Source organism: Thamnophis elegans, chromosome 12 (assembly GCF_009769535.1).
Source record: "Thamnophis elegans isolate rThaEle1 chromosome 12, rThaEle1.pri, whole genome shotgun sequence".
Classification (NCBI taxonomy): Eukaryota; Metazoa; Chordata; class Lepidosauria; order Squamata; family Colubridae; genus Thamnophis; species Thamnophis elegans.
Window position 1 is genome coordinate 55,907,995 of NC_045552.1, and position 27,990 is coordinate 55,935,984.

General features: G+C 51.0%; 1 protein-coding gene across 1 annotated transcript; it reads left to right on the forward strand.

Annotated features, from left to right (window-relative positions):
- Window positions 1–577: 577 nt before the first annotated feature.
- On the forward strand, window positions 578–27,983 carry WDR44 (WD repeat domain 44). Its single transcript, XM_032227723.1, is given in 22 exon segments — window positions 578–747; window positions 8,891–8,927; window positions 9,909–9,986; window positions 12,619–13,282; window positions 13,379–13,509; window positions 14,860–14,955; window positions 15,878–16,014; window positions 16,322–16,405; window positions 17,377–17,483; window positions 18,767–18,918; window positions 19,040–19,178; window positions 19,292–19,356; window positions 20,188–20,301; window positions 21,176–21,233; window positions 21,236–21,297; window positions 21,971–22,162; window positions 22,303–22,375; window positions 22,378–22,403; window positions 23,718–23,833; window positions 24,825–24,952; window positions 25,418–25,549; window positions 26,772–27,983. Coding segments are annotated over 22 exon segments (2,814 nt in total). The 5' UTR covers window positions 578–667; the 3' UTR covers window positions 26,915–27,983.
- The last annotated feature ends 7 nt before the right edge of the window (window positions 27,984–27,990 follow it).

Genomic DNA, 27,990 nt, shown 5'->3' on the forward strand with positions numbered 1-27,990 from the left:
AAACGCGGCCTAGTCACGGGATTGCAAGTTAAAAGGATAAAAGGAAAAGAAGTCCCTGCGGATTTTGACTCCGCTAGCCGTTGCCGACTCCAGGGGGCGCTGCTTATCTCCCTTTTAAGGCCGTTCAGCCAGCGCTGTCCGAAAACGCTTCTGCGGTCCAGGTGGCCAGCAGGACATCAACGGAACTTTGCAACAATTCAATTCAAATCACTCCATGCGAATAGAGCTGGAAGGGACCTTGGAGGTCCTCTAGTCCAACCCCCTTGCTCAAGCCCGTAAATAAGAGGCCCGGCATGCCAGGAAAAGCCCCTTGCCCGCCAAGACTCGAGCTCAGATTCTTTAATTTGCTCTTTAATCCCCTTGAGATGCATTAAAGTTTGTTTAGCTTCACATCGGGTGTCCAATCCACCTCCCCTCCACCCGCCTGATGGCAACCGAGTTCCCGCCCGGCAAGAGCGGCAAGGGGGTGTTTTCCGGACTCTCACTGCCCACCGGAAGTGGGCGGGGGTTCCTTCTTCCGCCTGCCCAGCTGCTTCCGGACACGCCTCCTCCGCGGGGGCTCTCGCGAGACTTCCGCGTGGCCCAGCCCGCTCCGCCGCTCCGCTGCTGCTGCTGCTGCTGCTGCTGCTGCTGCTGCTGCTGCCCCGACGGCTCCGCCGCCGCCGCCATGGCGTCGGACTCGGATACCGAGGAGCTCTTCTACGACGCCTCCGAGGACGTCGCCCAGCACGGCGGGAGCCCCTCGGCGTGAGTCCGCCCGGAGGGAGCAGCAGGGGGGGGAGGCTGAGCATGGAAGTCCAGGCGGCGCTTCTCTTGGGGGGGAGGGCGGGGGGGCAGAGGAGAGCGGGCGCCCCCAACCCGCAGCTCCCCCGGCTCTCAGCCCCGGCAGGCAGGAGGAGGAGGAGGAAGGAGGGATCCGGAACCGCAGCCCTGCAGGAGCCTCGGGTGGGATTGGCGTCGAGTCGAGCCGCTTTCCTGGCCCCGAATCCCCCCCCGGCCCCCTTTCTTCCCCCCCCTTTCTCTTGCTTTGGGTTCCCCAATGCAAGCCCCTCCCCCCGTGGGACCCTCTGGCCAAAGGGTGGGGGCGCCCCCCCCGTCTTTGCACCCTCCATCTGATACCCCCCAAAATTTTGGCGCCCCCCATGTCTCCCCCCCACATCTTTGGCACCCCTATGCCCCCCATCTTTTCACCCTCCATCTGATACTCCCCAAATTTTGCCCCCCCCCATGTCTCTCCCCCCCATCTTTGGCACCCCTATGCCCCCCATCTTTTCACCCTCCATCTGATACTCCCCAAAATTTGCCCCCCCCCATGTCTCTCCCCCCCATCTTTGGCACCCCTATGCCCCCCATCTTTTCACCCTCCATCTGATACTCCCCAAATTTTGCCCCCCCCATGTCTCTCCCCCCCATCTTTGGCACCCCTATGCCCCCCATCTTTTCACCCTCCATCTGATACTCCCCAAATTTTGCCCCCCCCATGTCTCTCCCCCCCATCTTTGGCACCCCTATGCCCCCCATCTTTTCACCCTCCATCTGATACTCCCCAAATTTTGCCCCCCCCCATGTCTCTCCCCCCCATCTTTGGCACCCCTATGCCCCCCATCTTTTCACCCTCCATCTGATACCCCCCAAAATTTTGGCGCCCCCCATGTCTCCCCCCCACATCTTTGGCACCCCTATGCCCCCCATCTTTTCACCCTCCATCTGATACTCCCCAAATTTTGGCACCCCCCCATATCTCCCCCCCGTCCATGTTCCCCGCCCCTCATCTTTGACATCCCCCATATCACCCCCATCTTCACCACCACTCCATCTTTGGAATCCCCCATGTCCCCCCATCTGACCCCACAATCTTTGGCATCCCCCATATCACCTCCCATGTCCCCCCCCCGTCTATTTGACACCCCCCATCTTTGCACCCTCCATCTGATACCCCCCAAATTTTGGCACCTCCCCATATCGCCCCCCCCCCCATGTTCCCCACCCCACATCTTTGACATCCCCCATATCACCCCCATCTTCACCACTACTCCATCTTTGGAATCCCCCATGTCCCCCCCATCTGACCCCACAATCTTTGGCATCCCCCATATCACCTCCCATGTCCCCCCCATCTGTTTGACACCCCCCATCTTTGCACCCTCCATCTGATACCCCCCAAATTTTGGCACCTCCCCATATCGCCCCCCCCCCATGTTCCCCACCCCACATCTTTGACATCCCCCATATCACCCCCATCTTCACCACCACTCCATCTTTGGAATCCCCCATGTCCCCCCATCTGACCCCACAATCTTTGGCATCCCCCATATCACCTCCCATGCCCCCCCCGTCTATTTGACACCCCCCATCTTTGCACCCTCCATCTGATACCCCCCAAATTTTGGCACCTCCCCATATCTCCCCCCGCCCATGTTCCCCACCCCACATCTTTGACATCCCCCATATCACCCCCATCTTCACCACTACTCCATCTTTGCCACCTCCATCTGACCCTACAATCTTTGGCATCCCCCATATCACCTCCCATGTCCCCCCCCTCCCGCCTCTTTGGCACACACACCCCATATCACCCCCATCTTTGCCACCACCACTACCCCGTCTTTGGCATTCCCCATGTGTGTTGTCCCCCTCCTGTATCTTTGGCACACCCACCTGACCCTCTGCATCTCTACCACCCCCATCTGACACCACTCCCATCTCTGGCAAGGGGGTCTCAGCCTGTGGCTGCCCTTGGCTGCCTCTTCTTGGCCTCTCTCGAAATGGGCAGTGGGGGGAGGGAAATGCTTTTGCACTGATATCCTGCCCCCTCCCCCTGTTTCTCCTTTGAGGTCCAGCTTGGCAGCCCCCCCCCCCCAAAAAGCTCCCTCCACGAAAGGAGCCAGCCCTCCGAGATTTTTTGGCTTTCTCAGGTTTTATTGAGCACATCCTATCTGTACGAATGGAAATAAAACCAGCTCTGAATATTTCCCACGATTTCAATATAGTTAAAAAGAAAAGAGAACTCCCCCCCTTGTGTGGGTCACAGGTCTCCTAGTCCAGATAGGTGTCCTGGCATCTCCTCGGCAACTCCCCTCAGTCTCTGGTTGAGATGACCTTGGTTCCCACAGGGTGGTCTGTTGTCTGGCATTCCAGATTCCCTCCCCTTCCCTCCCACACTGCGGAAATCTGAGAAACGGAAAGATGGCTGTGGCAGGCCTGATCCACTTTCCACCTCTGTGGTGGCTGCCTTCCCTTTGCAGCCTTGGGCACCTCTAGGTCTCAGCCCTGCGATGCCCAGCTGGAGGGCACCATCCCTGCATCCAACTCGGACCCGTGTCTCTTAAGGTCCTGCTTCCCTCTTGCCCGCTTTCCATCCGTCTTCCCTTGGCTGTGTCAACCCTCCAACTCGTTCTTTCTCAACCTCAGGGACGTTAAAATGTACGCACTTCAATTCCCAGAATGCCTCAGCTAGGGCGCTTTAAGACCAGTGGACTTTGATTCCCAGGATTCCAGAGCAGCCAGTTTTAAGAGATGTGGACTTCCGTTGGGGGGAATTTCAGATTGTGTTTTGAGAGATGTGGACTTTTAACTCCCAGAATTCCCCAGCCAGCTTGGGTGGCTGGGGAATTCTGGTCATTGAAGTCCATAAGTCTTAAGTTGCTGGCATTCTGGGAGTTGAAGTCCACACATCTTAAAGTTTCTGAGGTTGAGATCTGACTCTTCCTTCTTCCATTTCACTCGAAACCCCCTATTTAATTCCTTACATTTCTGCTTCCCTTTTCCCTCCCATCTTTTGCGTGTTACACCGCCCTGAACATGAGCCCAGAATCCCTTTGTCCTTTCCCTCGGCCAGGGACCCATCCCACCCTTCTTTTCCTGTCCTTTTCCTGGTTACACTCATGTTTTCTCCAACCCAGATAATATTTTTTTTCCAAGGAGGGCAAATAAACAAATCCTGAGAAACTCACTCTTTCGTCCTGTGTTAAGTCAGGTTGTTCAGGCAGGCGATTGAAAAACAGATCGCTACTTTTGATCAACTTTTCGGAGCAAGGTGTTGACCTGATCTGGATGAGTTGAATTAGTCTTTATCTGCCACTGGAAGAATGTTGGAAGGAGTAGGTATGGGTATCTCAGAGATGGGCCGTTTGTCCAAAGGAAAGCCCCGTGTGGGTAGCTCAAAGATAGGCCCTTATTTGCCCAAAGGAAAACCCCACGGTGCTGAATAAGCCTCTTCCCTAGACAATGCTCGCTTTCAGCCTCAACAATTCCAGGGTGCAAGAGACGAGGGATGATTCACATTCGCTTCCATGAACCAGATTTGAAGTCGGTGTTTTTTTCTCTTCTCAAAGAGCTCTCAGACCAAATTAGACCAGGAGCTAAATGCACCTTTCTGAAAACCCGCAAGCAATTTCGCTCTGGCTGGTTCTTTTGCTCAAGACTTCCCTTATCTTAGACTTCAGGGCCTGCAACCTGATTTGTGGCTGATTGTCTTCCTGCTGGAAGTCGCTCCACTCATTTCTGGCCACCTCTCTCTCTCCCACCCTCCTTCCCTCCCTCCCTCTCTATCTCTCTCTCTGCAGTCTTGAGAAGGAGTTGGTGGGTTTTTTTTCCTCTTGAAGCCACTGTTTTGTAAAATGTTGGAGGGTGTTTATAGAATTGTGTACAACTTGTAACTTCAGCTTAACACTCTGTTTCAAACTCCTTGGCTTGTTTTGTTAAAAGCTGGATTTGTGTATGTTAATGTAGCCAAAAAACCTTACTGAAGAGAGTTCAGTGTTTAATTTGGATAGGTGGGATGCATTTTGGATGAATGCGTGGCCCGTGCGTGGCGCATGGTTCCGTGGCTTTATAATTCTGAATGATAAAATCGTGGATTATATCTTTTTTTTTATTATTATTATTATTATTATTATTATTATTATTATTATTATTATTATTATTATTATTTTATATTGTTGTTTTTTGAATCTCAAAAGTTTTATTTTCTTTTAAAACAAACATTTCATCATTCCTCAATCAGTGAGACATCGGAGCACAATTTTTTTGTGTGTCAAAATAGTTCTAGTTTACCACCAAATTCTTGTCTAGCCTAATGTATACCCCTCCCTCCCTCCCCCCAACCCCCCTCCTCCTTCCCCACCCCCCGACTTCCCAGAACCCGTACACGGTATGGATTTTTAACAAACACAGTCTAAAATCTATTGAGAAAAAAGAAATAAAGAAATTAATGACATCTCTACATTGATCTTAGGTTCTTCTTGCTGAGCTAACTTTAAACAATTTAAACCATTTCTGATCTTAAGCATAGGCTAACTGGAATTTCTTGGTCCCGTGTTTATTTTGTATATAGTCAATCCATTTTTTCCAGTCTCGTTTATATCTCTCATTTGAGTGATCTTTAAGATACGCCGATATTTTAGCCACCTTCGGCTAAGTTTGTAACTTTCAATGTCCATTCTTGGATTGTAGGCAAGTCTTCCTTCTTCCAGTATTGCGCCACCAACAGCCTTGCTGCCGTTATTAGGTGCAGAATCAAGTTAGTCTCTACCACTGTAAAGTCAATACTTGTACCTAGTAAAAATCGTGGATTATATCATGAGCTTTTAGGGCTAAGGCTCTGGTGATGCGGCAGTCACTTTATAAGGCGTCTTAAGCTTCCATAACCATGTCTTATTTTCTTTTAACCACCGAAATAAGCGCTTGTCCTCATTTTTGGGGAGGGCTTATTATTTTTGAGGTGCAGGAGGCAGCCAGCATGGTCATCTCATGGCTGCTGCATTGCAATATTTTTGGGGAGGGCTTATTTTAGGGCATGCATTCAAAAGCCCAATTGGGCTTATCATCCAGGGAAGTCTTATTTTGGGGAAAACGGGGTAGGAATCAGGTTCATTTGTGCAATATAGGGAGTCCATTTGAGGCTCCATCTTCACCTGAGATATATTCTCGTACTTTCCCCAGGGGAAGGAATCTGTGGCTAGGCGTATATTTCTTAGGGAAGCTACCTCTGCAGTTGTAACTCAGAAACGCAGCTCTCGGTCTGTCTTTTTCACAGTTGGCCGGCCTCCGAGGAACAGAGTCTCTGGATCATAAAAATGGATGCTGTCAACGAGGCAGATTCCCTTTCTGAATGTTCCCACAGTCAGAAATGGGCAGGCGAAGAACCTCAAGAGAGGGAAGCCATGTTGGATGCGGCTTTAGTATTCCGGTTATTGCTTTGCAAGATCGTTTTTTGGTTGAACAGTGGGGCAGACTGGACGTGTGTGTGTGTGTGGTGTTTGTGTGTGTTGTAAAAGCCTCTCTTGTTTTGCTAAAGAAGCTGCTCATCGGACAAGCCTTTATAGCATTAATGGTTTCAGTCTTAAGGGCCTCTGGTTTAAGTCTACTCCGATGCACTAACGCAAAAGATAACTTGTTAAGTCTGTCTGTGGCTCAACCTTCCTCGCAGAGAGAGAATGAGGTTGCATCTTTTCCAATTGTGCATTTTGGGTGGCTCCTTGTCATCTTTGGAAGGAGTCTCCTTTGGGCTAACTTCTGCAGTTTCAGCCAGTTGAAGCATTAATCTGACGAAGGGATTTTTCCCTTGTTGGATGACAAGGAAGTCCCCCTTTCTTAGAGCCGGGCCATTTTGGAAGTCTGCCTTGCTTGGGTCTCCTCCTGTAGCCATTCTCCTCCTCGTTGCTCAGAGAAAGTCCCCTCTCTCTCTTTTTTAAAAAAAAGATTTTTATTAACAAACATATAAAATACACACACACACACACCAAAATTAGACGTACACCACATTTATACAATACAATACGAACAGGAGCTTCCTGTTCTTTCTAATAGCAATCATCAATCGATACCACTCACCTTATATTGTTTCCCCTTCTACTGTATTTCATTTGGATTTCACCACTCTTAACCCTCTTATTTTACTCATAACTATTGTTTTTTGAGTTTTGTTATATTCCTTCATTGATTTTTGTTTCTTTCCTCCATCCACCTATACCACTGATCCCATATCTGGTAGAATTCTGATTCTTCTTTTCCCTGGATTTCTTTAGTTAGTTTGTCCATTTCGGCACAGTCCAGAACCTTTCTTATTATTTCATCTTCGCTTGGGATTAATTTGTTTTTCCATTTCTGGGCAAAGGCGATCCTTGCCGCCGTAATTATATGTAGTATTAAATACTGGATTTCTTATTTATTTATTCATTTAATTGCTTTGTATGCCGCCCACTCTCGAGACTTAGGGCGGCTTACAGGTAAAAAAAAAGGGAAAGGGAGACATACAGAAAAAAAATAAAAAAACAACATTAAAAATTCCACCACATTCATAACTTAAGGCCTGCCAGAACAGCCAGGTCTTAGTTGCTTTGCGGAAGGGTAGTAAGGGTCCGGATCTCAACGGGGAGATCGTTCCAGAGGGCCGGAGCAGCTACAGAGAAGGCCCTCCCCCGGGGGGGCGACATTGACCGGCAGATGGAAAAAATACAATTTTTTTTGTATTTCGCAGACATAATTCCTAATAAAAAAACGAAACTCCCCTCTCTTAGCTGTGCTCCCTGCCAAAAAAAGGAAGAAGGTGAAAAACCCTTCCATCTCCTTGCGCACATATAAACCCACCAGAGGGGGTTTATGGCTGTTTTATTACCTACCGCTGCTTTGGCCAAAGAGCCCGAGAGAAATCTCATCTCTGGAATAGCTTTTTACGGCCATCACGGCATTAGGCCTGGTCACTCTTGGGTCCGGCATCATTGGGCAATCAGAAGTTACGTCCCCCCCCCCCCCCCGATGCAGCGCAGGGAAAGGTAGAAATTTTACATTCGGAGGCCACACCGTTCTGTCGTGACTCAGCAGCAGTCTCCTGTGAGTCTTTCCAGGATGCAAGATTAACTATGCAGCTGGGGCTCATTAGGGGATAAAAGGGCGGACGGTGCCACGCCCTGGTTGCAGGAGTCAACGTTCCTTGGTTCGTTCAACATCGATTGATCATCAGTCGTGGTTTATGTAAGATACACTTGGAGAAGTGCTTTGTTTTCTGTAACCCTGATTCAAGGATACACTTGGAGAAGTGCATTGCGTGTAAGAGTTTTGCTTTGTATTCTGTTATCTGCTTGAAAGAGACTTCGTTTCTGTTTATTTTGGGGCTCGCAGCCAGTCTGAGCCGAGAACTGATAAAGAGAGTTCCTTTTAAGTTTGTTTGCCTGTCGTCTGTTAACGAGCGGAGAAGGGGGGACAGAACACCGTTCTATCCCCAACAGGGGAAGGAAGCAATGGGAATCGGCTGTCTCTTTGAGCCTGTGAAGTGACAGCCAGCTGCCGTGTTTCCCCCAAAATAAGACAGGGTCTTGTTTTCTTTTGAAAACCCCCTCCAAAAATAAGCCCTTGGTCTTATTTTCGGGGAGGTCTTACTATATTTGAGGTGCAGGAGGCAGCAAGTGTGGTCATCTCATGGCTTCTGCTGTGATGCAATATTTCCAAGGGAAGGGCTTATTTTAGCGCATGTGTGCAAATCCCCAATTGGGTTTATTATCCATGGAGGTCTTATTTTCAGGGAAGTAAGGGAGGATGGACCCAGCACGGGGCTTGGGGAAGCCAGGGGCTTCTGTTCCCCCAATCAGTGTTTGAGAGTAAAGAAGGAAGTGACTGAAATTGCGTTCAAAAACTTGGCCCAGTGAAAAACTGCCGCTCCAACTAGTTGCAGTGGAGACCCTTACCGAGAAGAAATCCAGCGAGTAATGGGGGGGACGCTTGGGCTTGTGGTCAACCCAGAGGGCAGGTCATCTTCCCCAGGGGCTGAGCCAACAGGAGCCGCTTCCTTTGAACTGGAGGACGAGAGCAGGAATCTTAGTTCTTAAATGGCTGGTGGGTGTTTTTTTCCTCCTGGTCTTATCAGGCCCGTGTCTTTGTTTTCCTCCACTAGGTCGCCAACGAAAGTCACGGGGACGTCAGCACTGAAGGTGTGTCTCTTTGTGTCAATATTTGTGCCTTGCAGCCGCAGCCACCGCCTCGTTGTGGGCAGCCTTTCTCCCTATTTGAAGGCCTCAGAACTGCAGCACCATCGCCAGCTAGGCAGGGAAGCGGGTCGGGAGGGAATTGCCTGGACTTCCCCCTCTTAAAACATATAATTCATATAATTCAGGCCCTCTGGCCTACTGACTGGCAGGGGGGTGGGTGAGAAGAGCTGGGGCAGGGGGTTGTCTGTCCCTTCGAGGTAACCAGCGGACTTCAACTCCCAGAATTCCGAGCGTGTCGACTAGGGAGTTCTGGGAGTTGAAGTCCGCCTGACGCAAAGCTGCCACGATTAAGAGACGCGTCGTCATGCGTGTCTCCTTCAATAACCAAGGAAGAAAACTCCCAGCTCCATTGTTTGTGGAATTGAAGATACCTTTACTTGGTTATGAAAAGGTAGCGGCGAAAGGAAAGCAGGATCTGAGCCAAAAAGGCGGCGAATACACACACATCAAACGTTTACCCAGCGCCCTCCCCCCAAATCGCCCCAATCCAATGGCCAATCTGCAACTCCCAAAGGTGTCACGTGGGGTGCATCTTCAAAACCCTATGTAGAGACATAGGGTTTCCCATAGAAACCATAGGTTTCCCATCCCAAATACCTCAAGCCCCCTCCCTCCCCCGTTTCTATGGCAGCCGATAGCAAGCAAGCGAAGGCACAAGTTCCTAGAGCCTCCCATTCTTATCTGCCCTTGGGATTCCGGACACGAGGAGGCGGCTCTTTAACTTTTTGAGAAAAGGCAGCCAGTGCCAAGGTACTTAGCTGCCACTAGGATATCAGCCATATCAAGGTCGGCTTTCTCCAACTCGTCCTTCCGCCTGGCCAGAGGCAACAGTGACCACTCTCCCCCTGCCCAGCCCAGCCACTGGACTTAAAGCTCTTGCGACTTCTGATGGCGAGGCTGATTGCCTGTGATCCTGTTTTCCAGGAGCCGGACGGAGGTTCTCTGGTGGACGAGCATGAAGGAGGGAAAGACCTGGACATCAAGCAGGACGACCCCAAAAAGGTTTGTTTCCGCGGGACTTAAAATTAGCCACGAACAGACGGCCAAAGGGCTGGCGGGATGGCTCTTTCTCGTAAGCCACTGATGGGAAAGCTCCGTTTCGCTTTCGCCACCTCTTGATCCTCAAGATTGAAGTGGTTTATGTACTGCAGTTTTCGGAGTATAGGACGCACCGGTGTATAAGACGCACCAAGATTTTGAAGAGGCAAATTAAAAAAAAAGTTTTAGCACTTTGCAGACCTCCCAAAAACGGGCCCGTTTTTTGTCAAAAAAAGGGCACGCATAGCCTTTAGGAGGCTTATAGAGTGTTCCTGGGGATTGGGGGGGGGGCAAAAACGAGCAAAAGACAGCCATTTTTTCACTCCGTTTTGCCCTCCCCAGCCCCCAGGAACACTCTATAAGCCTACTAGAGGCTACGGGCATTTTTGCAAAGGGGGCAGGATTTCGGGAGGCAAAAAAAAATGGTGTATTCAGTGTATAAGACACACCCAGATTTTCACCCTCTCTTTTTGAGGAAAAAAAGGTGCATCTTATACTCTGAAAAATATGGTATTTCTTTCCAGGATAGGATGTGCTGGAGAGAGAATTTTTTTTTCTTTAAGGGGTTGTGGTTCCGAAAGAGTTTGTGTCTTTATTTTGAGGCCTGCGAAATGGGAACGGATATCAGAACCATTAAGCTGCAGAGGTTACGCAACGCACGGTTGTTTACGCTCAAGATTTCTTCGGGGTTTGACGTCGCCAGAGTGCGTCGTCTGCAGCCTGTGCTTTTGTCGGCCATATTATTCCCCCTGTAAATATTGACAGGTGAATCTGAGGCCCCTCGTTCAAAAGGGAATCAGCCGAATTCAATGCGAGCATAGCAGCAGCAGAGAATTAAAGCAAGCATGGTGGGCTCCTGCGTTTTCAGCTCCGATTCGGCTTCCCTGTGACAAGGTGGAAGTTACGGGGGGTTGCGGCTTGCTATTGCTACGATTATTTAGTGTTTTTTAAAAGGGGGGTGGGATTTGGTCTGTTTAGAGAAGAGTTCCTGTGTTTCCCCTATACTGGATATTTGGGAAGTTTCTTTCAAGGTTAAATCCGATGCTGTATACCAAGGCTCTCCAAACCTGGCAACTTTGAAGACTCGTGGACTTCAACTCCCAGAATTCCTCAGCCAGCCGGCTGAGGAATTCTGGGAGTTGAAGTCCATGAGTCTTCAAAGTTGCCAAGTTTGGAGACTTCTGCTATAAGCCCAAGGCAAGCAGCCCTCCGCTTACAAGTCATGTTAGAACCTGCTCGTTGTCATTCTGTGACGGAGGAACCATGGCACAGGTGGCACACGGAGCCATATTGGTGGGCACGCCAGCTCAGCTCCGGCACGCATGTGTGCACTGGCCAGCTGATTTTTCACGCCTTCTATGCCCAACAGAAGTGGGGAAACAGGCTGTTTTTGGCCTCTGGGTTGCGGGAAGCCATTTTCACCCTCCCCAGGCTTCTAGAAAGGCTCTCGAGCCTGGGGAGTGCGAAAAACGGACCTTCCGCTCTGACTTGAAGTTGGCAAACAGGTTGTTTTCAGCCTTTTTTTTTGTGGGGGGAGGCTTTTTTTGCCATTCCCGGGCTCCTAGAAAGGGTCTGGCACCTGGGGAGGGCGAAAACGGGACCACTGCCATCGCGTGCCAAAAGGGGGGGTTGCATGAGGGGAGTTGTGCACGAATGCGGGGGCGGGGAGGGTGCATAGAATCACGGGGTGGGCACGCACACACATGCCCCCGTGCTCCCCCCGCTTTTGGCTGGCGATGGCAAAAAGGTTAGCCATCCCTATTCTAAGTTGTGACTAAGTTGTGACTATAAAGTGGTTATTATAATAATAATAATGAGCTATCCGCACAAATGCCATTAAGGCCAAAATCGAAAAATCCTCTGATGATGCCAAATGCAGACTTTGCAAAGAAGCTGATGAAACTGTTGATCACATACTCAGCTGCTGTAAAAAAATCACTCAGACTGATTATAAATTGCGGCACAATTCAGTAGCACAAATGATCCATTGGAATTTGTGCAAAAATTATAATATTAAAACAGCAACAAACTGGTGGGAACATCAGCCTGAAAAAGTCACCGAAAATCAGATGGCCAAGATCTTGTGGGATTTTCACATACAAACGGAGAAAATACTGGGGCATAATACACCAGACATCACACTGGTTGAGAAAAATAAGGTCATAATCATAGACATCGCAATACCAGGTGATAGCAGGGTCCGACGAGAAGGAATATGAAAAAATCGTGAAATATCAGGACTTAAAAATCAAAATTCAACAATTATGGCACAAACCAGCAGTGGTAATTCCAGTGGTAATTGGCACACTGGGTGCTATTCCAAAAGCACTGGAATTACATTTAAAACAGTTAAAAATTGACAAAATCACCATCAGTCAAATGCAAAAAGCCGCACTGCTTGGATCCGTACGCATATTACAAAAATACGTTACGACGTCCTAGGCCCCTGGGTGGGGCCCGACTAGTAACCAATGCCAAATCCGGCGAAACAACTGGCCGCTGTGATACAATTCTGTTGTTGCGAATAATAATAAGTAATTATTAAGCGAACTCGATGGTCTGACTGCAGTTCATTTGCTCTTGATTTGCTCTTTAGATCATTGACCACATCATAGAAGAAAGCCAGAAAGCCAATCGGCTGGAGGATGACCGCTTGGCCCCTCCCGAAAAGGAACTGACCCACCCCTCGTCTCACGCAAACCCTTGGGTCTCCGGAGCGGATCTCCTCCAACACATTCCCAAACTCTTAATCGCAGAAGCCCCAACGCAAGGGCCCCGCGAAGCCCCCGAGGGTCTGGCCAACGGCGTGACGTCCCAGGAGGCCTCGCCGCCTTCCAGCAACGAGGGGGCAGATCACCCCAGAGGGGAAGATGGCGTCATCTCCGCAGGAAGCCCAAGCGAGAGCCAAAAGCAAAAAGCCGATGGAGGAGACCCGGCAGGAGAGGAGGAGGAGGAGGACGAAGGCCACCAGACCGCCGACCTGAGGCTGCCAGATGGCTTCGACCAGGTCCCGTCCTCCGATCCCCCACTGCCCCAAGGCTCCTCGGCCACCGACGAGCCGCCTCCAGCCAAACCCCCCCGGCAGCTAACCATGGAGCCGGATATTGTGGCTAGCACGAAGAAGTCTGGCCCGGCCAGGCCCCCGCCTCCCGTGGCCCTCCCGCCCCCCAGGCCACCACCCCCTGCCCGGCCGGCCCCCCCACCGAGGAAGAAAAAGAGCGACTCGGAAATCGAGACCGGCAAGATTCCCGGCCTGGAAGGCAAGTTTCGATTTCCTTAGCCGAATCCTCCCTGAGGGGTCCCAGTCGGTCCGCTCCACCCACCCACCCCTTTCAACTCCTGTCTTTCTCCCGCAGTTCCTCGGGATCCTTTTCCCCTCGGCGGCCTCCTGACCCCCAACGCCTCCCTGGACGCCATGGCCAAAGACTCTCAGCCTTCCCTGGACCTGGCGAGCGCCACCAGCGGCGATAAAGTGGTCACTGCTCAGGTGAGAAAATGGCGAGTGGAGGTTGGCCAGACCACTCCGGTCGGGGTTTGGGGGGGGGGAAGGATGTGCTGCAGCCTCGGAGAGTGGGCTTAAAGGGGGTGGGGGGCTCACCAAACGCCTGGGGGTAGGGGGTGCCTCTTAGAAGAGATTAGACATTCTGTGCATGTACAAAGCCAGAATTCCTGAGAGAAGATGGACCACCGTCCAGCTGAAGCCACTGTTTGGAGAAGGCTGTATTTGATTGGCAGGGAGGTGACAATGCCAGCATGCTCGATCTCCCCCTTCCCCCCTCCAAGGGTCCTAATCTAGAGTCATGTTCTTGCTATTTTGCAAATCCTGTAGATGCTCGCTCTCAAATCAGAGGTCAAACCTCGTGGTTGAGAGACTAGAAAGAGTGCAGAGAAGAGCAACCAGGATGATGAGGCGACTAGGGACGAAAACATAGCAATAGCAGTTAGACTTATATACCGCTTCATAGGGCTTTCAGCCCTCTCTAAGCGGTTTACAGAGTCAGCATATCGCCCCCACAGTCTGGGTCCTCATTTCACCCACCTCGGAAGGATGGAAGGCTGAGTCAACCCTGAGCCGGTGAGATTAGAACCGCTGAACTGCAGATAACAGTCAGCTGAAGTGGCCTGCAGTACTGCACCCTAACCACTGCGCCACCTCGGCTCTTAGGAAGAACGGAAGAACGGTTGCAGGAACTGGGCCTGGCTAGTCTAGTGAAGAGAAGGACCAGGGGAGACAGGATAGCAGTCTTCCAATATTTGAGAGGCTGCCAGAGAAAGTAGGGAGTTGAGCTATTTTCCAAAGCATCTTTGAAGTCCAGAAAAGGAAGAATGGATAGAAACTGACCAAGGAGAGATTCAACCTGGAAATAAGGAGGAACTTTCTGACAGTGAGAACAATCAACCAAAGGAACAGAAGTTGCCTTCGGAAGTTGTGGGAGCTTCATCCCTGGAGGCTTTCCAGAAGAGACTGGACTGCCACCTGTCAGAAATGGTGTAGGGTCTCCTGCTTGGGTGTGGGGTTGGACTAGATGACCTACAAGGTCCTTTCCAACTCTGTTAATCTGCATTTGTATCTAAGAAGCTTCTTCAGTTCTGGCTCAATGGAGGAGCATGGAAGGATTTGGTCAGAGGTGTTCACTTTCCTGTTAGCATCTTTGCGAGGGATGCAAAAGTAGGAGGCCACCATATTGCAAGCCTTAAAAGGGAAGCCCCCCCCCTTTCTAGTTTTCTAGTCTGGCCTTTGTCCCCATCCTCTTCGCAGGACAGGTGGGATGGGGGATGGGGAGTGGGTCTCCCGCCTCTTTCTGATTTGCATTTCGTGCGCCTCCTTTAATTGCAGGAGAACGGGAAATCGGCAGACGGTCAGGTGGTGTTGAGCGAAGTGATCGGACCCCAGAGACCCAGATCGAACTCGGGGCGAGAACTCACAGACGAGGTAGGCTTGGCCGCCCTGGGCCCCTTTGCCTTTGCAGATTGGTCATGGCTGATGGAGGGATTGGGCGGGGGGGGGGGGGCTCTTCCCAGCCATGGTTCCTGCAGAGCTGTGTCCCGTCCAGAGGTTTGCCAGCTGGAAGCCCCTCTAGGCAAAAGGGATCAGCTCTTTGTGGTCGCAGAAGAAAGGGCCCTTCCCTTGTAAAGGCCTAGTGACCCCTCCGGTTTGCCCCTTCGATGCATCTTGACCCAAATCCATCTTGTTGTGGCCTGCCGGCGGCCAGAAGAGCTGGCAACAGAGTCGGACAGTGAGGAGGTTGGGGAGGAACATGGGCCAGTCCTGGGGGTTGATGAAAGTTCAGACGAGGGCTCTGCGTCGGAGGCAGAGAGGGAGCTAAACAGCAGTGAGGCAGAGGAACAGCTGGAGCCTGTTCCCAGTGTGCGGATGCGCAGAGCTGCCAAAAGACAAGAACAACTAAGAAAGCAGGGTTGACTTGGGTGTAAAGCCACACCTTGGAGGTGATTGGCCCCTCCCATAGGAAACAAAAGAGGAGCGAACGGGGAGCGGGCTTTTGCCGGGAACAATTTGTTCCTTCGGTCATTTCAAGAGTGGAAAGTTCTGTTTGTGACTATAAGAGACTCTGTGCCAAGTTTTGCCTTGCCCTGCATTTGGAAACTAGTTATCCAAGCGAGATAAGGTTCGTGTGGATAAACATTCCTCTGAAAGACTGTTTGCTAAGCCTTGCTGACTGTGAATGAAAGGAATTCACAGTCATGTAAATAAAAGAGGTTTTGCCGGGACCAAAAGTCTGCTTCATGCTTGTTAAGGAAGATTGAGTCAGAACACGTCTCCATCCCTCGACTGCCACCCTGGAAGGATCCCAAAAGATGAAGCTCACCGCTCTCTCTCCTGCCCTTCCCTGTAGGAAATCCTGGCCAGCGTCATGATCAAGAACCTGGACACGGGCGAGGAGATACCCCTGAGCCTGGCGGAGGAAAAGCTGCCCACGGGCATCAACCCCCTAACATTGCATATCATGCGACGGACGAAGGAATACGTCAGGTACGGTGGTGCCCACTGCCCATTTCTCTTGCTTGCCCCACTCAGCGGCTGCCCCCGAGCACGCATGGGGCTGCAAGGAGGCGCATGAGCCACAGGGCCACAGCTCTTTGGGGCTCCTGGTCATGCTCACCACAGCCGAGAAGGACTGAAGGTTAGCAGTGGCCTCCTGCAGCCACTGGTGCCACCTTTACCTCCAAAGGCTGAGCCTGGCACACCACAGTCTTCCTCTTCGATGCCCCAAAGATTTTGGGTCCTCGGTTATCTAACACTGAACCTCCCCCCCTTCCTTCCCGCTTGCCTTGCACAGTAACGACGGGGCCCAGTCGGATGATGAAGACAAAATGCAGCTGCAGCAGAGCGACACCGATGGGGGCCGTTTGAAACAGAAAACGTGAGGCTCTTTGGGTGAAAGGTGGTGGGGTGTCTGTCCATTTTATTAGTGGGGTTTTGGGGGAAAATCAGGACTGACCGAAATGGCTTCAGCCTGCAAACCAGAACAACTGTTTTCAGGGATGTTTTTTTTGCTCCTCCCATTTCTGTCCTCTTTCTCGGAGGTTTCTGGAAGTTGTGGCCCATCAGTGGCCAGCAGAGCTGGCAGCAGATTCGGACAGTGAGGAGGGTTGGGGAGGAACCTGGGCCAGTCCTGGAGTCTGGGGAAGGCTCGGATGAGGGCTCTGTGTTGGAGGCAGAGAGGGGGGCAGGGCTGTATACCAGTTATCAGTTGCCTTCAGAGTCAGACATCAGTGAGGCAGAAGAACAGCTGGAGCCTGTTCCCAGTGTGCGCGTGCACAGAGTTGCCGGACAAAGGGAAGAGCTAAAGAACAGGGGTCAACTTGGGAGAAAGGCCACAGGTGGACGATGAATGGCCCCTCCCAGAGGAAATAAAAGAGGAGCGAAAGGGGAGTGGAGTTTGCAGGAGACCGTTAGTTCCCTTAATTGGTTCCTGACTCTCCGAGACTCCTTGCCAAGTTCTGCAGAGATCGTCCTGGCAGCTCTCCAAGCCAGATAAGGTCTGCGACTGTAAATCCTCCCTTGAAAGACTTTGCTGGAGGTGAATGAGCAGAACTCACAGCCTATGTCAGGACAGCCCCCCCCAATTTTCTCAGGGACACAAGGCTACCAGCCAGACCTCTCCCTAACCCTGCCTTGAGCTTCCAAAGCAATCACGGACTCGTCTCATGGCAGAAAAATCAAGCTTTCAAGGTTTTCGGTCTGAATCCCTCCAGATGTAGCTTTGCCCCACAAGCCCGTCCGTCAAACAGGCTGAAGAGGCAGGGGGGGGCGGGGGGGACTCCGAAAGGAGATCCAGGCCGACCAAAACAGCTGGCCATGGAACTTTTTTCTTTCCTTGGCCTTACGAAGGACGCAGCTGAAGAAATTCCTGGGCAAATCGGTCAAGAGGGCTCGTCATCTGGCCGAAGAGTACGGAGAACGGGCCGTCAACAAAGTGAAGAGCGTTCGAGACGAAGGTGGGTAAGGCAGGGAGTCGGGGGGGGAGAGCGGGGAGCTTCTCCTGAAGCCTAAAGTGGATGGGGGGAGACAGGGCTGAATTTATGAGTTCCGCTACCTTTGTTTGATAAAGACCCCATCCCTTCCGTGGTTGCACGGAGGAGACCATCTTACCCAAAGTCTGTAGGAATGATTCAAACCTTGCCGGAAGGGCCCACCGCTGGTTTTGCAAGCCAACACCCCCCACTCCACTTCCTGGTGTTTCACCCTTGGCATTCCTGGGTCAAAATGGAAGTCAAAGCAAGGAAAAGCCTCCCCCCCCTCCCTCCTTGGCACAGAACAGCTTCCATGCCCGCCTCGCCATTTCTTTGCATCCAAAGGTGCTGTTTAAAGGCAGAATGATTGAGGAAATTCTAGGGTTTGGGTTTTCATTCTTGCCAGCAACCTCCGGAGTGTGTCATTGTGAGAAGGCCACGTTCATTTACTGATTAGCCTTTAGGACATAACATAACAAGGTTCAAACATCAATTACCAATAAAGTTCTATGCAAACGATTTAAAACAAGAACAGGGTAAAAATACGATAGTTACCATATTTTTCAGAGTATAAGACACACCTTTTTAAACCCAAAAAAGGGTGAAAATCTGGGTGTGTCTTATATATGGAATAGAAGCATTTTTTGGCCTCCCAAAACCCCTCCCTCTTTGCAAAAATGGCCATGCATAGCCTTTAGGAGGCTTCCAGAGTGCTCCTGGGGGCTGGGGAGGGCAAAAATGAGCGAAAAACAGGAGGCACTCTATAAGCCTCCTAAAGGCTATGCGTGCCATTTTTTTGACAAAAAAAAACATTTTTGGAAGGTCTGCAGAGTGCAGAAACTTTTTTTTTAATTCACCCCTTCAAAATCTTGGTGCGTCTTATACTCCGAAAAATTCAGTATAGGATAAAATACAATCATTTGATACATAAATATGTCAAATAGAAGATGTATCCTCACATGCTCTCTCTCTCCCTCCCTCCCTCCCTTCCCTCTCTTTTTCTTTCTTTCTCTCTCCCCCTCTCTTTATTTCTCTTTCTCGTTCTCTATCTTTCTCTCTCTTCTTTCTCTTTTTTCTTTCTCCCCCTCTCTCTTCCTCCCTCTCCCTCTACCCCCCCTCTCTCCCTCTCTCTTTTTCTTTCTCTCTCCCCCTCTCTTTATTTCTCTTTCTCGTTCTCTATCTTTCTCTCCTTTGTCTTTTTCTCTTTCTCCCCCCTCTCTCTTTCTCCCTCTACCCCCTCCCTCTTTCTTTCTCTCTCTCTCTCTCAGTCTTCCACACGGATCAAGACGACCCGTCGTCCAGCGATGACGAGGGCATGCCGTACACCCGGCCGGTGAAATTCAAAGCCGCCCACGGCTTCAAGGGGCCCTACGACTTCGAGCAAGTGAAGGTCGTGCAGGATCTCAGCGGGGAGCACATGGTGAGCTGCGTCACCACCTCCACCTCCTCCTCCCCGGTGGTCTGGCCAGAGGGGCTGTGCACGCGCGCGCCATCCTTCGAGCACAGGGGCTCCTTAAACCCAAATTTGCCGTTTCGGACAGGGGGCCGTCTGGACCATGAAGTTTTCGCACTGCGGCCGGCTGCTGGCCTCCGCGGGCCAGGACAATCTCGTGCGCATCTGGGTGCTGAAAACAGCGTTTGATTATTTCAACAACATGAGGATGAAGTACAACTCGGAAGGTGCCTCCCTCTTCTGCTTGGGCAGCAGGGCAGCCGGGCTCACCTGGAGCAGGGAGCGGGGGGTGGTCCTTCCGAGAAGCCCCTTTCAGCTGATGTCCTGTCTTGCCTTCCAGGCCGCGTCTCCCCCTCCCCGTCCCAAGAAAGTTTGAACTCAGCCAAGTCGGATAACGATATGGGGGTGAGTCGGGCGGCTGTGCCCACAAGGTTGGCTCCTTGGAGTTTTCTGTCCTTCGGTGTTTCTCCTGGGTTCCACCACAAAACCGCGTTCGACTAAAGCGCACTCAACGAAACCGCGTAGCTGACGTCATCACAGGGCGACAACAGCGCGGAGACAGAAGCATGCTGTAAACGCTAAACCTAAAATTAACCCCTAAACCTAAACCTAACCCCCCTAAACCTAATCCTAAACCTAACCCTAAATCTAACCCTTAACCTAAACCTAACCCTAACCCTTAACCTAACCCTAAACCTAACCCTTAACCTAACCCTTAACCTAACCCTAAACCTAACCCTAACCCTAAACCTAACCCTTAACTTGAATCGGCTTGCTTTCAAAGTGCTATTTAAAGCGCCCTTCTTTCTCCGCGCTCACTGTTGTCGCCCTGTTGATGACGTCAGCGACGCGGTTTAATCGGGCGCGCTTTAGTCGAGCGCGGTTTTGTCGTGCCACGCTTCTCCTGCACGCGCGAAAGACCTCTTTGCAGCCCCCACGGTAGCCAGCAGGGGTGGTCAGCTTGGCTGTGCCGACTGGGAGATTCTGGGAGTTGAAGTCCACCCCTCTTAAAGCGGCCGAGGACTGAGAAAACAAGAGTTTCAGAGAGGAATGGCGTCAAAATATGCACCGCCACTTTTCCTCCTCTAGTTGCAAAGGGTTCAAATCAGTTTTCCTTGGTGGGAACAACCAGGAATTGGGGCGGGGGCGGGGGGAGGAGTAGGCTGCTCTCCCTGCTTGCATCCAGGAAGAGGAGGCCGGAGGGCTTCCTGTCATCCTTTGGCACCTGCTTTCCAGGTGTGCAGTGGGACCGACGAAGACGCCGATGACAAGAGCACGCCGTTTCGGCAGCGGCCGTTCTGCAAATACAAAGGCCACACGGCGGATCTCCTGGATTTGTCCTGGTCGAAAGTAAGGGATCTCGTTATCCTCTGGCTGTTTGACGTTTTAAAGCAGTGGTGATTTCAACGGTGCGCTGGGGACGGGACGGGACACCGCGCTTCTGCTCCTTCCTGAAGAAAAACCAGCAAAAGAGCTGTAAAATCCTGACCAGCCCCCCCCCCCCTTTTTTTTTTTTTGCCAAAGAAGAGGGAGGAGGGGTCAAAAATGTTCCGCCGTGGTTTTCCTCCAGCCCCGATTCGTTTGGGGGATTCCAACACCAGATGGGGACATTCCCGTTCTCAGTCATGTATATCTCCCGTTATTAGCACAGATGAAATCTTATTTCGCTCCTGCGTTTCTATGGCTGGGGCCACAAGCATTCAGGGTCCCATCCTCCACTCCTCCTTTTTTTTTTTTTAATAAAAAGGGTTTTTTTGTTTTTTTAGTCTCATACATACATTTTACAGGTATGCATTCCCATAGTTATTATTGTATTATAAACCCTTTTAACCAATCGTTTTTCCATCTAAAAAATTAAGATATACAATCGAGATTGCTTGCTTACCATCACTTTTTTTCCCTTTCTCCCTCCTTCCCTCTCCTTTCTTCTTTCCCCCTCTCCTTTCCCTTTCCCTTCTTCCCCTTCCTCTCCCCTGCTCCTCTTTTCCTCTTCATACCCTCTCTCCTCCTCTTCATATCCCTCCCAGTCTTTCTCTCCTTCCCTCTTTCTTCTTTCCCTCTCCTTCCCCTCTCCTCTTCCTCTCTTCCTTTCCTCTTCTCTTTTTCTGGTTGCCCATTTTCCTCTTCCTCCTGTGAGGGAGAAGTTTGATAGATACACAAATAAGGTCCTTCTGTAGTTTGAGCACCCCGGAAATCAACCCTCTGCCTGCTTCCTGTTCCGCAGAATTACTTCCTACTCTCCTCATCCATGGATAAGACCGTCCGGCTCTGGCACATATCCCGGCGGAATGCCTCTGCTGCTTCCAGCACATCGACTTTGTCACTGCGATCGCCTTCCATCCTAGGGTCAGTGACGCCACCCCCACCCCCACCCCGTTTCTTTAATTTTCAATCCACTTTGTGCAGAAAGCAGGTGTTTGTGCACCCTTAGAGGGAAGAGTAGAGATCCGGCATACCCAAATATGGCGGAGGAAGAGTACCGTCTTGGGGCACCGTCTTGGGCCCCGGATTGTCCTCCAGCAGCTGCCAAGATGTCTCTCCCTGGTCGATATCCCGGTTTCTGAGTTGAAAGGGGGGTCAGGGTTCCAAATAGCATCCAAAATTAAATCAGAGTCCAAGGCAAAGTTTTGCTCAAAGTTCCCATTTATTAACAGAGACATGTTGGCACATCTGGGAAAACCCGAATCTGAAAGCTTCCCGGTTTTCCCCACCCAGTTGGAAGTTCGTGACCTTGCCCCACACCCACAAGTCCATCCCGTGGTCCAATCTCCCACTGCCATGCTGGCAGCTTCCACCCAGTCAGATGCAGAGGTGCAAAGAGAAAAGATGACCTTGACTTTCTAGAAAGAATGTTGTTATGGCTACATAGCATCTAACTCCGTCCAATCTCCCTGCTCCCATTTTCCCACTATAGAAAAGGCATAGTAGAATATTAGAAAGTGTGGCAGGCCAGAGATCCAAAAGAAAGCTGGCAGGCCTGACAAGGGCTCTTCTGCCCCCACCCCTTTTTTTTTTTTAGGATGACAGATACTTCTTAAGCGGCTCGCTGGACGGCAAACTTCGGCTCTGGAACATCCCTGACAAAAAAGTGGCCCTTTGGAACGAGGTGGACGGACAGACCAAGCTGATCACTGCGGCAAACTTTTGCCAGAATGGCAAATACGCCGTGATCGGCACCTACGACGGGCGGTGTATCTTCTACGACACAGAGGTGAGCCCCCTGGGACCCCAGCTTTCAGCCCCTGCTGACCCCCCCTTGAGATCTCCGCAGGGCCCACCTCCGTCTCCGCCGTGACCCTTTCCTGAATCGAGGCGTCTTGTGAAACTTTCTTTCTCCCTTCTTCTCTTTAGCATCTCAAGTATCACACTCAAATCCACGTGAGGTCAACCAGAGGACGGAATCGAGTGGGGAGGAAGATCACGGGATCGAGCCCCTGCCGGGTGAAAACAAGGTAGCGACAGGCTAGGCTGAGTCTCAGGGTACGCCCTGCGGGAGGGGATTTACGTGCCCGGGCGGTTTCAACTCATAACGCCCACCGTCACGGAAGGAATTGGGGCCATCAATCTGAGGACAGATATTACAACATTTGAAACACAGGTCAGTCTGAAGGCATTGGCTTCTTGTCTACAAGCTAAGGTCCATCCCGCTTTCTGAATTAGCCAAGAAAGATTCCTGGTTCATTTCCCCCCCTCCCCCAAGAGTATATGGAGAATAAAGCAGTTACAGAGCAGAGCAGGCGGAATCTTGTTAGGTAAGCTCCCCCGTTGGGGGAGTGAGTACGTTCAGAGAAGCGTTGTGAGAGTTGTGTTGGAGAACACACAAACCAGCATGCAGAGACACTGCAGTTTAAATAGGCTTTTATTTTCATGGAAATAGAGGCATCAAACAGTCCAAGTCATACACGGATAATTCAGTCAGTCATCAATGCCTTTCAGTTAAGGGGATAATCCAAATAACATAGTCCAGTATCATTCTAACAGTCCGGTACTCAACGTTTGCTAGCAGTTGCAAAACTTACAATAGCTCATGGCACTTTCTAGCAGCCAGCTTCCAAAAACACTCAGATCAGATCAGCCCAGCATCTACAAAACAGAGAGCTAACAGTCGTTCTGGCTCCCTCTTATGGCCGATTGAGGGAAACAGCAACCAATCACATTTTACAGTATGATTTAAAGAAACAGGTATAGCATTGTTACATGATTTATATATTGCCAATCCAACCGTTAGAATTATATTCCTAACATTCTCCCCTTTGTGTAGGACAATATATAAATCTTACAGTCTAAATCCGTATTCCTCGCAACAACGTTTATGCTTTTTATTACCTTGGGCCTATGTTACCTGTTGGCTTGGCATGAAAACGATGCAATGAACTTCCCCCTCTTTCCCCCGGGCCACCTGACCCTCCACGCTGTCAGTCAATGCCCAATGAAAAATCCTCTGGTTGCTTTGGAAAAGGGACCCTGCCTTTTCCCCTTTTCCATCTCCGTCCGCAGGCCTTGGGCTGATCTCGTGCTCGATTGGCGCTCCTCACAGTCGGGGGCCGGCTCTGCTCCAAACCCAACCCACCCCGAATCCCCCCTCATTCCAATCTCTTCCCCCTCTCCCACCGTTGCCAACGTCAGGCTGGCAAAAGATGCGGTGCGAAGCAGGCAAGCACAATGGACAGCTAATCCCAGGGGTGGCCCAGGAGAGCATCTCCCGCCAGTCTGGGTCCAAAAAGTTGCCAGCCCTTGAACGAAAACGCTTCCTTGCCTCGCTAGAGATCCTGGTGACCTCCAACGACTCGCGCATCAGGCTCTACGATCTGCGGGACCTGTCTCTCTCCATGAAGTACAAGGGTTACGTCAACAGCAGCAGCCAGATCAAAGCCAGCTTCAGGTGAGGAAGGGAGCGGGGAGGTTCAGAGCTCCGGACCAAAGGGCAGGAGGAACGTGTCCTTAATTCGGAGCTGGGGACCGGGCTCCCCTTGACGGGGGCTTCCCCTGAGGTGGGGCTTGGGCAGACGGAACGTGATCTGGAAGCGGAAAGGGCTGTGTCAGAATATTCATGAGCTGGCAGAGACATGGTAACAAGGTCAGCCAATAAATAGGGCTTAGCAACAAGGTCAGCCAATGGGAGCTGAAACAGATTGGAGCCCGGCAGTGGTTTAGCCTTGCAGCTCTGAGTGCTGTGCTGAGAATTGAAACTGAAACTAGTCTGGTATTATTCTGCTCTGAACTGAAACTCAAGTGTTCTCTCTCTGCCTGTGAACCAACTGTTGCAGTAGTGGGTTTCAGAAAAGTTTCGAATCTACTCTGTGGGTGTGGCCCTCCTTTGTGGGAGTGGCTTGCCGGCCATATGACCTGGTGGGAGTGGCTTGCCAGCCATGTGTTTTCTTTCCCTCTCTCTCTCTCCTCTCTCCTCTCTCTCTCTCTTCCTTCTGTCCCTTTTTCCTTTTTTTCTTTCATCTCTCTCACTTTTTCTTTTTTTATTTCTTCCTTTCTTCCTTTCCTCTTTCTTTTTCTCTCTCTGTGTGAGTCTGTGTGTGTGTGTGTGTGTGTGTGTGTCTGTCAGTGGTGGGTTTCAAAAAAATTTGGAACCTCTTCTGTAGGTGTGGCCTGCTTTCCAGGTCCACTGGTGGAATCTCTTCTAACCGGTTTCAGTAAATTTGACGAACCGGTTCTACCGAACTGGTGCGAACTGGTAGGAACCCACCTCTGAACTGTTGATAGGTGTGTGTGTGTGTGTGAGAGAGAGAGGGGGGGGGGAGAGAGAGAGTGTGTGTGTTAATGAATCCTACTGAATCAGTTATCCGTGTGTTCTTTCTGGATTTGATTTTTGCAACAAACCTCTGACGGGGTCTCCTCTCCCTCCCTCCCTCCCTCCCCAGCCACGACTTCACCTACATCGTGAGCGGCTCGGAAGACAAATACGTCTACATCTGGAGCACCTACCACGACCTGAGCAAATTCCTCCTCCGTCAGGAGAATCGCAATGACTTCTGGGAAGGGGTCAAAGGTAAAGCAGAGGTGCCCTCCCCCTTGCCCCCCCGAATGCGCTCTGGGGAAGGGTGGGTTTAAAGCGTCCCTGGGTATTGGTCTAGGACAGCGGGAGTCAGCTGGACCATCACTGTCCGGGGGCCTCAAGAAACAGGTGGCAACCCTTGGCTTGTAAAATCCAGAGGTGGAACCAGCTGGTGGGAGTGGGGGCAGAGGGGGTGAAAGAGGAGCTGCAGTGTTATTCTGTGTGTATGTGTGAATTTCCTGGAGAAGCTAAATAGCCACTTAAAATACCTCTTGGGTTGCCCTCGAGGTCAAGAGCTTTCCTGGAGGATGTACCGAATAATATCCCCCATACAGAAAAAGACACATCTCTCTCTCTCTCTCTCTCTCTCATCTCTCTGTTTTTTCTCTCTTCCCCCCACCCTCCATCTCCTGTCTTCCCTCGGAGAACGCTACTCACCCGCCTTCCTTCTCTTTCTAGCGCACAACGCTGTGGTCACCTCCGCCATTTTCGCCCCGAACCCCAGCCTGATGGTCTCCTCCGAAACACCCGAGAAGCCCCCAGGAGAAAGCAAGAGCGAAGATTCAGGGGCTGCAGACCCTATTCCTTCCTGTGGGTCTCCAGGGTGTCCTCCTCTGACCCGGGTGTCTCCTCCCAGCTCCCCCAACTTCCCAGTTAGGAAAGCCAGCAGGGCTTCCCTGAAGTGGCTCCCACAAGGCCGGACAGCCCACTTTTTTTAGCCCTGCAGCTTTTGATCTCCCCCAACCACTGGGGCTGGAGATGTTAAATAAGCCGGTGGGGGGGAGAGGACCAAGCCTGCTGGCAACCCCAAAAAGTAGGACCCTCAGCCTGAACCCAAACCCCGCATCAACGCCGACTGGACCTGGTACCAAAAGGAAGGAGGGAACCAGCACAGCCCCTAATTCGGTCCAGGAGGGTTTCTTGATGGGTGGGATTGAATGCCGCTAGTTGTGTGTGGTAGGGAGAATAAAATCTCACCAAAATAAGTTGGGGGGGGGGTGTTCCCCCCCAGTGAGACCAGAAGAAAAGGGCATGCTGGTCTACCCAACTATGGGACGGAGGGTTCACCGACAAAATGCGCGCATCGACAAAAGCGCGCCGACGAAACCGCGGGCAAGAAAACAGCTGAGGTCGAAATCGCGCCGACGAAAGCGCGCCTTCAACAAACAACTATAACAACCTAATAACCCTAATCCTAACCTAACCCTGACCTAACCCTTACCTTAACTTAAATCGCGCTTTTGTGGCGCGGGTTTGTCGGCGCATTGTGGGCGCGTTTATGACGTCGCGCTTTTGTCAGCTCCACGGGGACGGAGAGAGTACCAGCTTTCGCCTTTCAGCCCCATCCAGGAGCTTTTGCAGCAAAGTATTTTTTATGCTGATTTATTTTTAAACCACAATGAACAAAGGGAGTAGCCCGGGTTCGGATCCCAGAAAGGGTGGGGCTAGCTAGCTGACTGCAGCTAAATAACTTGAAATCGATCTGTAGTAGTCTCCCTTGTTTTTTTTGTCGGTCAAATATAAATTCAACGCAAAAATCTCACCATCGTGCCTCTCCAAAAATCCAGGGAGAAGGATAGAAAACCTGGCCACACGTACACCCACACCCCCCACCCCAATTTTTTGTTTTGCATCGTGTGTGGAAGTGGGGGGGGGGGTCCCTCTCCCTCCTAGGTCGTGTCCCCCTCCCCTCTTCTCTCCCTCGTCTCTAATCCCGAGCAGAATTAGGGACCGAATGAGGATCTTTTGCAAGGATCCCCTTCCCCTCCTCTGCTCCTCTTTTCTAAAACTTCTGTGGCTTCTGTCTTTTAAGGCGCCTTGAAGGCGGACCACACCGAGGTGCTTCTCTCGGCTGATTTCACCGGAGCCATCAAAGTCTTTATCAACAAGAAGAAGATCTCTCTTGAAGAGCCGCCGGTAACTCCGCAACCTTGCCATCATGGTACCCGAGTGTGAATTTTGTGCTTGGTGACGCAGCGTATATAATCTCGCGCTGGAGGTTGGCTTAGCGTTGAATTCCTTCGTTAAGGCTGCTGCACTTGGAGCTCCCGAAAAAAAGCAGCCTCTCTCCCTCTCCTCCCCTCCTCTTAAAGCCCCTCACCCTCCCCAGCCGCTTTTAGATTAGAAAGGGAAGAGCGCCAGCAGCCTCTCTCAAAACGCGACAAACCAGCCTTCGCGGTTTCCGAATAATTCCGCTGCTATGTCGATGCGCCCGGAGGCGGAATAATCTCGCACGAAAAGTACGGCGAAGACATTTGCCCGCAGAGATGTTCCTTTCGGGAGGCGGGGGGGGGGGTCGCCCAGGAACAGTTTTGCACAGGTGAAAATTTAGTTGATTCCGTGGCCGCCACACCCCCCACCTCCGATACTTTGCAATTGCACAAAGTAAATGCCCTCCCCGCCCCGGAATCCCGCCCTCTGCAAAAGCGGATCTATTTTTTAATTCCCGTAACCGAGCTGCATTTCTGGCCAGAACCTTTTTAAGTTCCGTGAGATCGATCCTCTCTTCGAATCCTGACCCCGCAGATGGATTTAGCGCAATCTCGTTTCGGTGTTTTATAACGTGGACTTCTGTGGTCTTCTCACTGTTGTGCCCCCCCCTCGGCCCCCGATTCTGTTCTGTTCCCCTTTTTTTGCACACTGGAGCACAATATTTCTACGAAAAGAGTTTTCTCATTCCTTAATCCCCAGGCACAGGGGGAGTATAGTACGGTCACTTTAAAGCGACTTAAAAAGCTGCATTAGGAACAATTCTTATATTTTACAAGCGCTGTAAAATAAAAAACTGTTTACATATTTTAAAAAAAGATACTGTAGTTTTAAGTTTTTTGTTTTTTTTGTTATCCTTGTTTAGAGTTAAAACTGAATTTCCAAGGCTTTGTAAATATTTGTAAAACAAGAACCAATGACGCACCTTTTCCGCAGGGGTGGGGGTGTGAAAAACCTGCAAGGAAGGTTGTTGAGGGTGGCAGCTGCTTAAGAAAACAAAGGATGTGTTATTAAAAATGGGTCACACTGAGAAAAACGTTGGT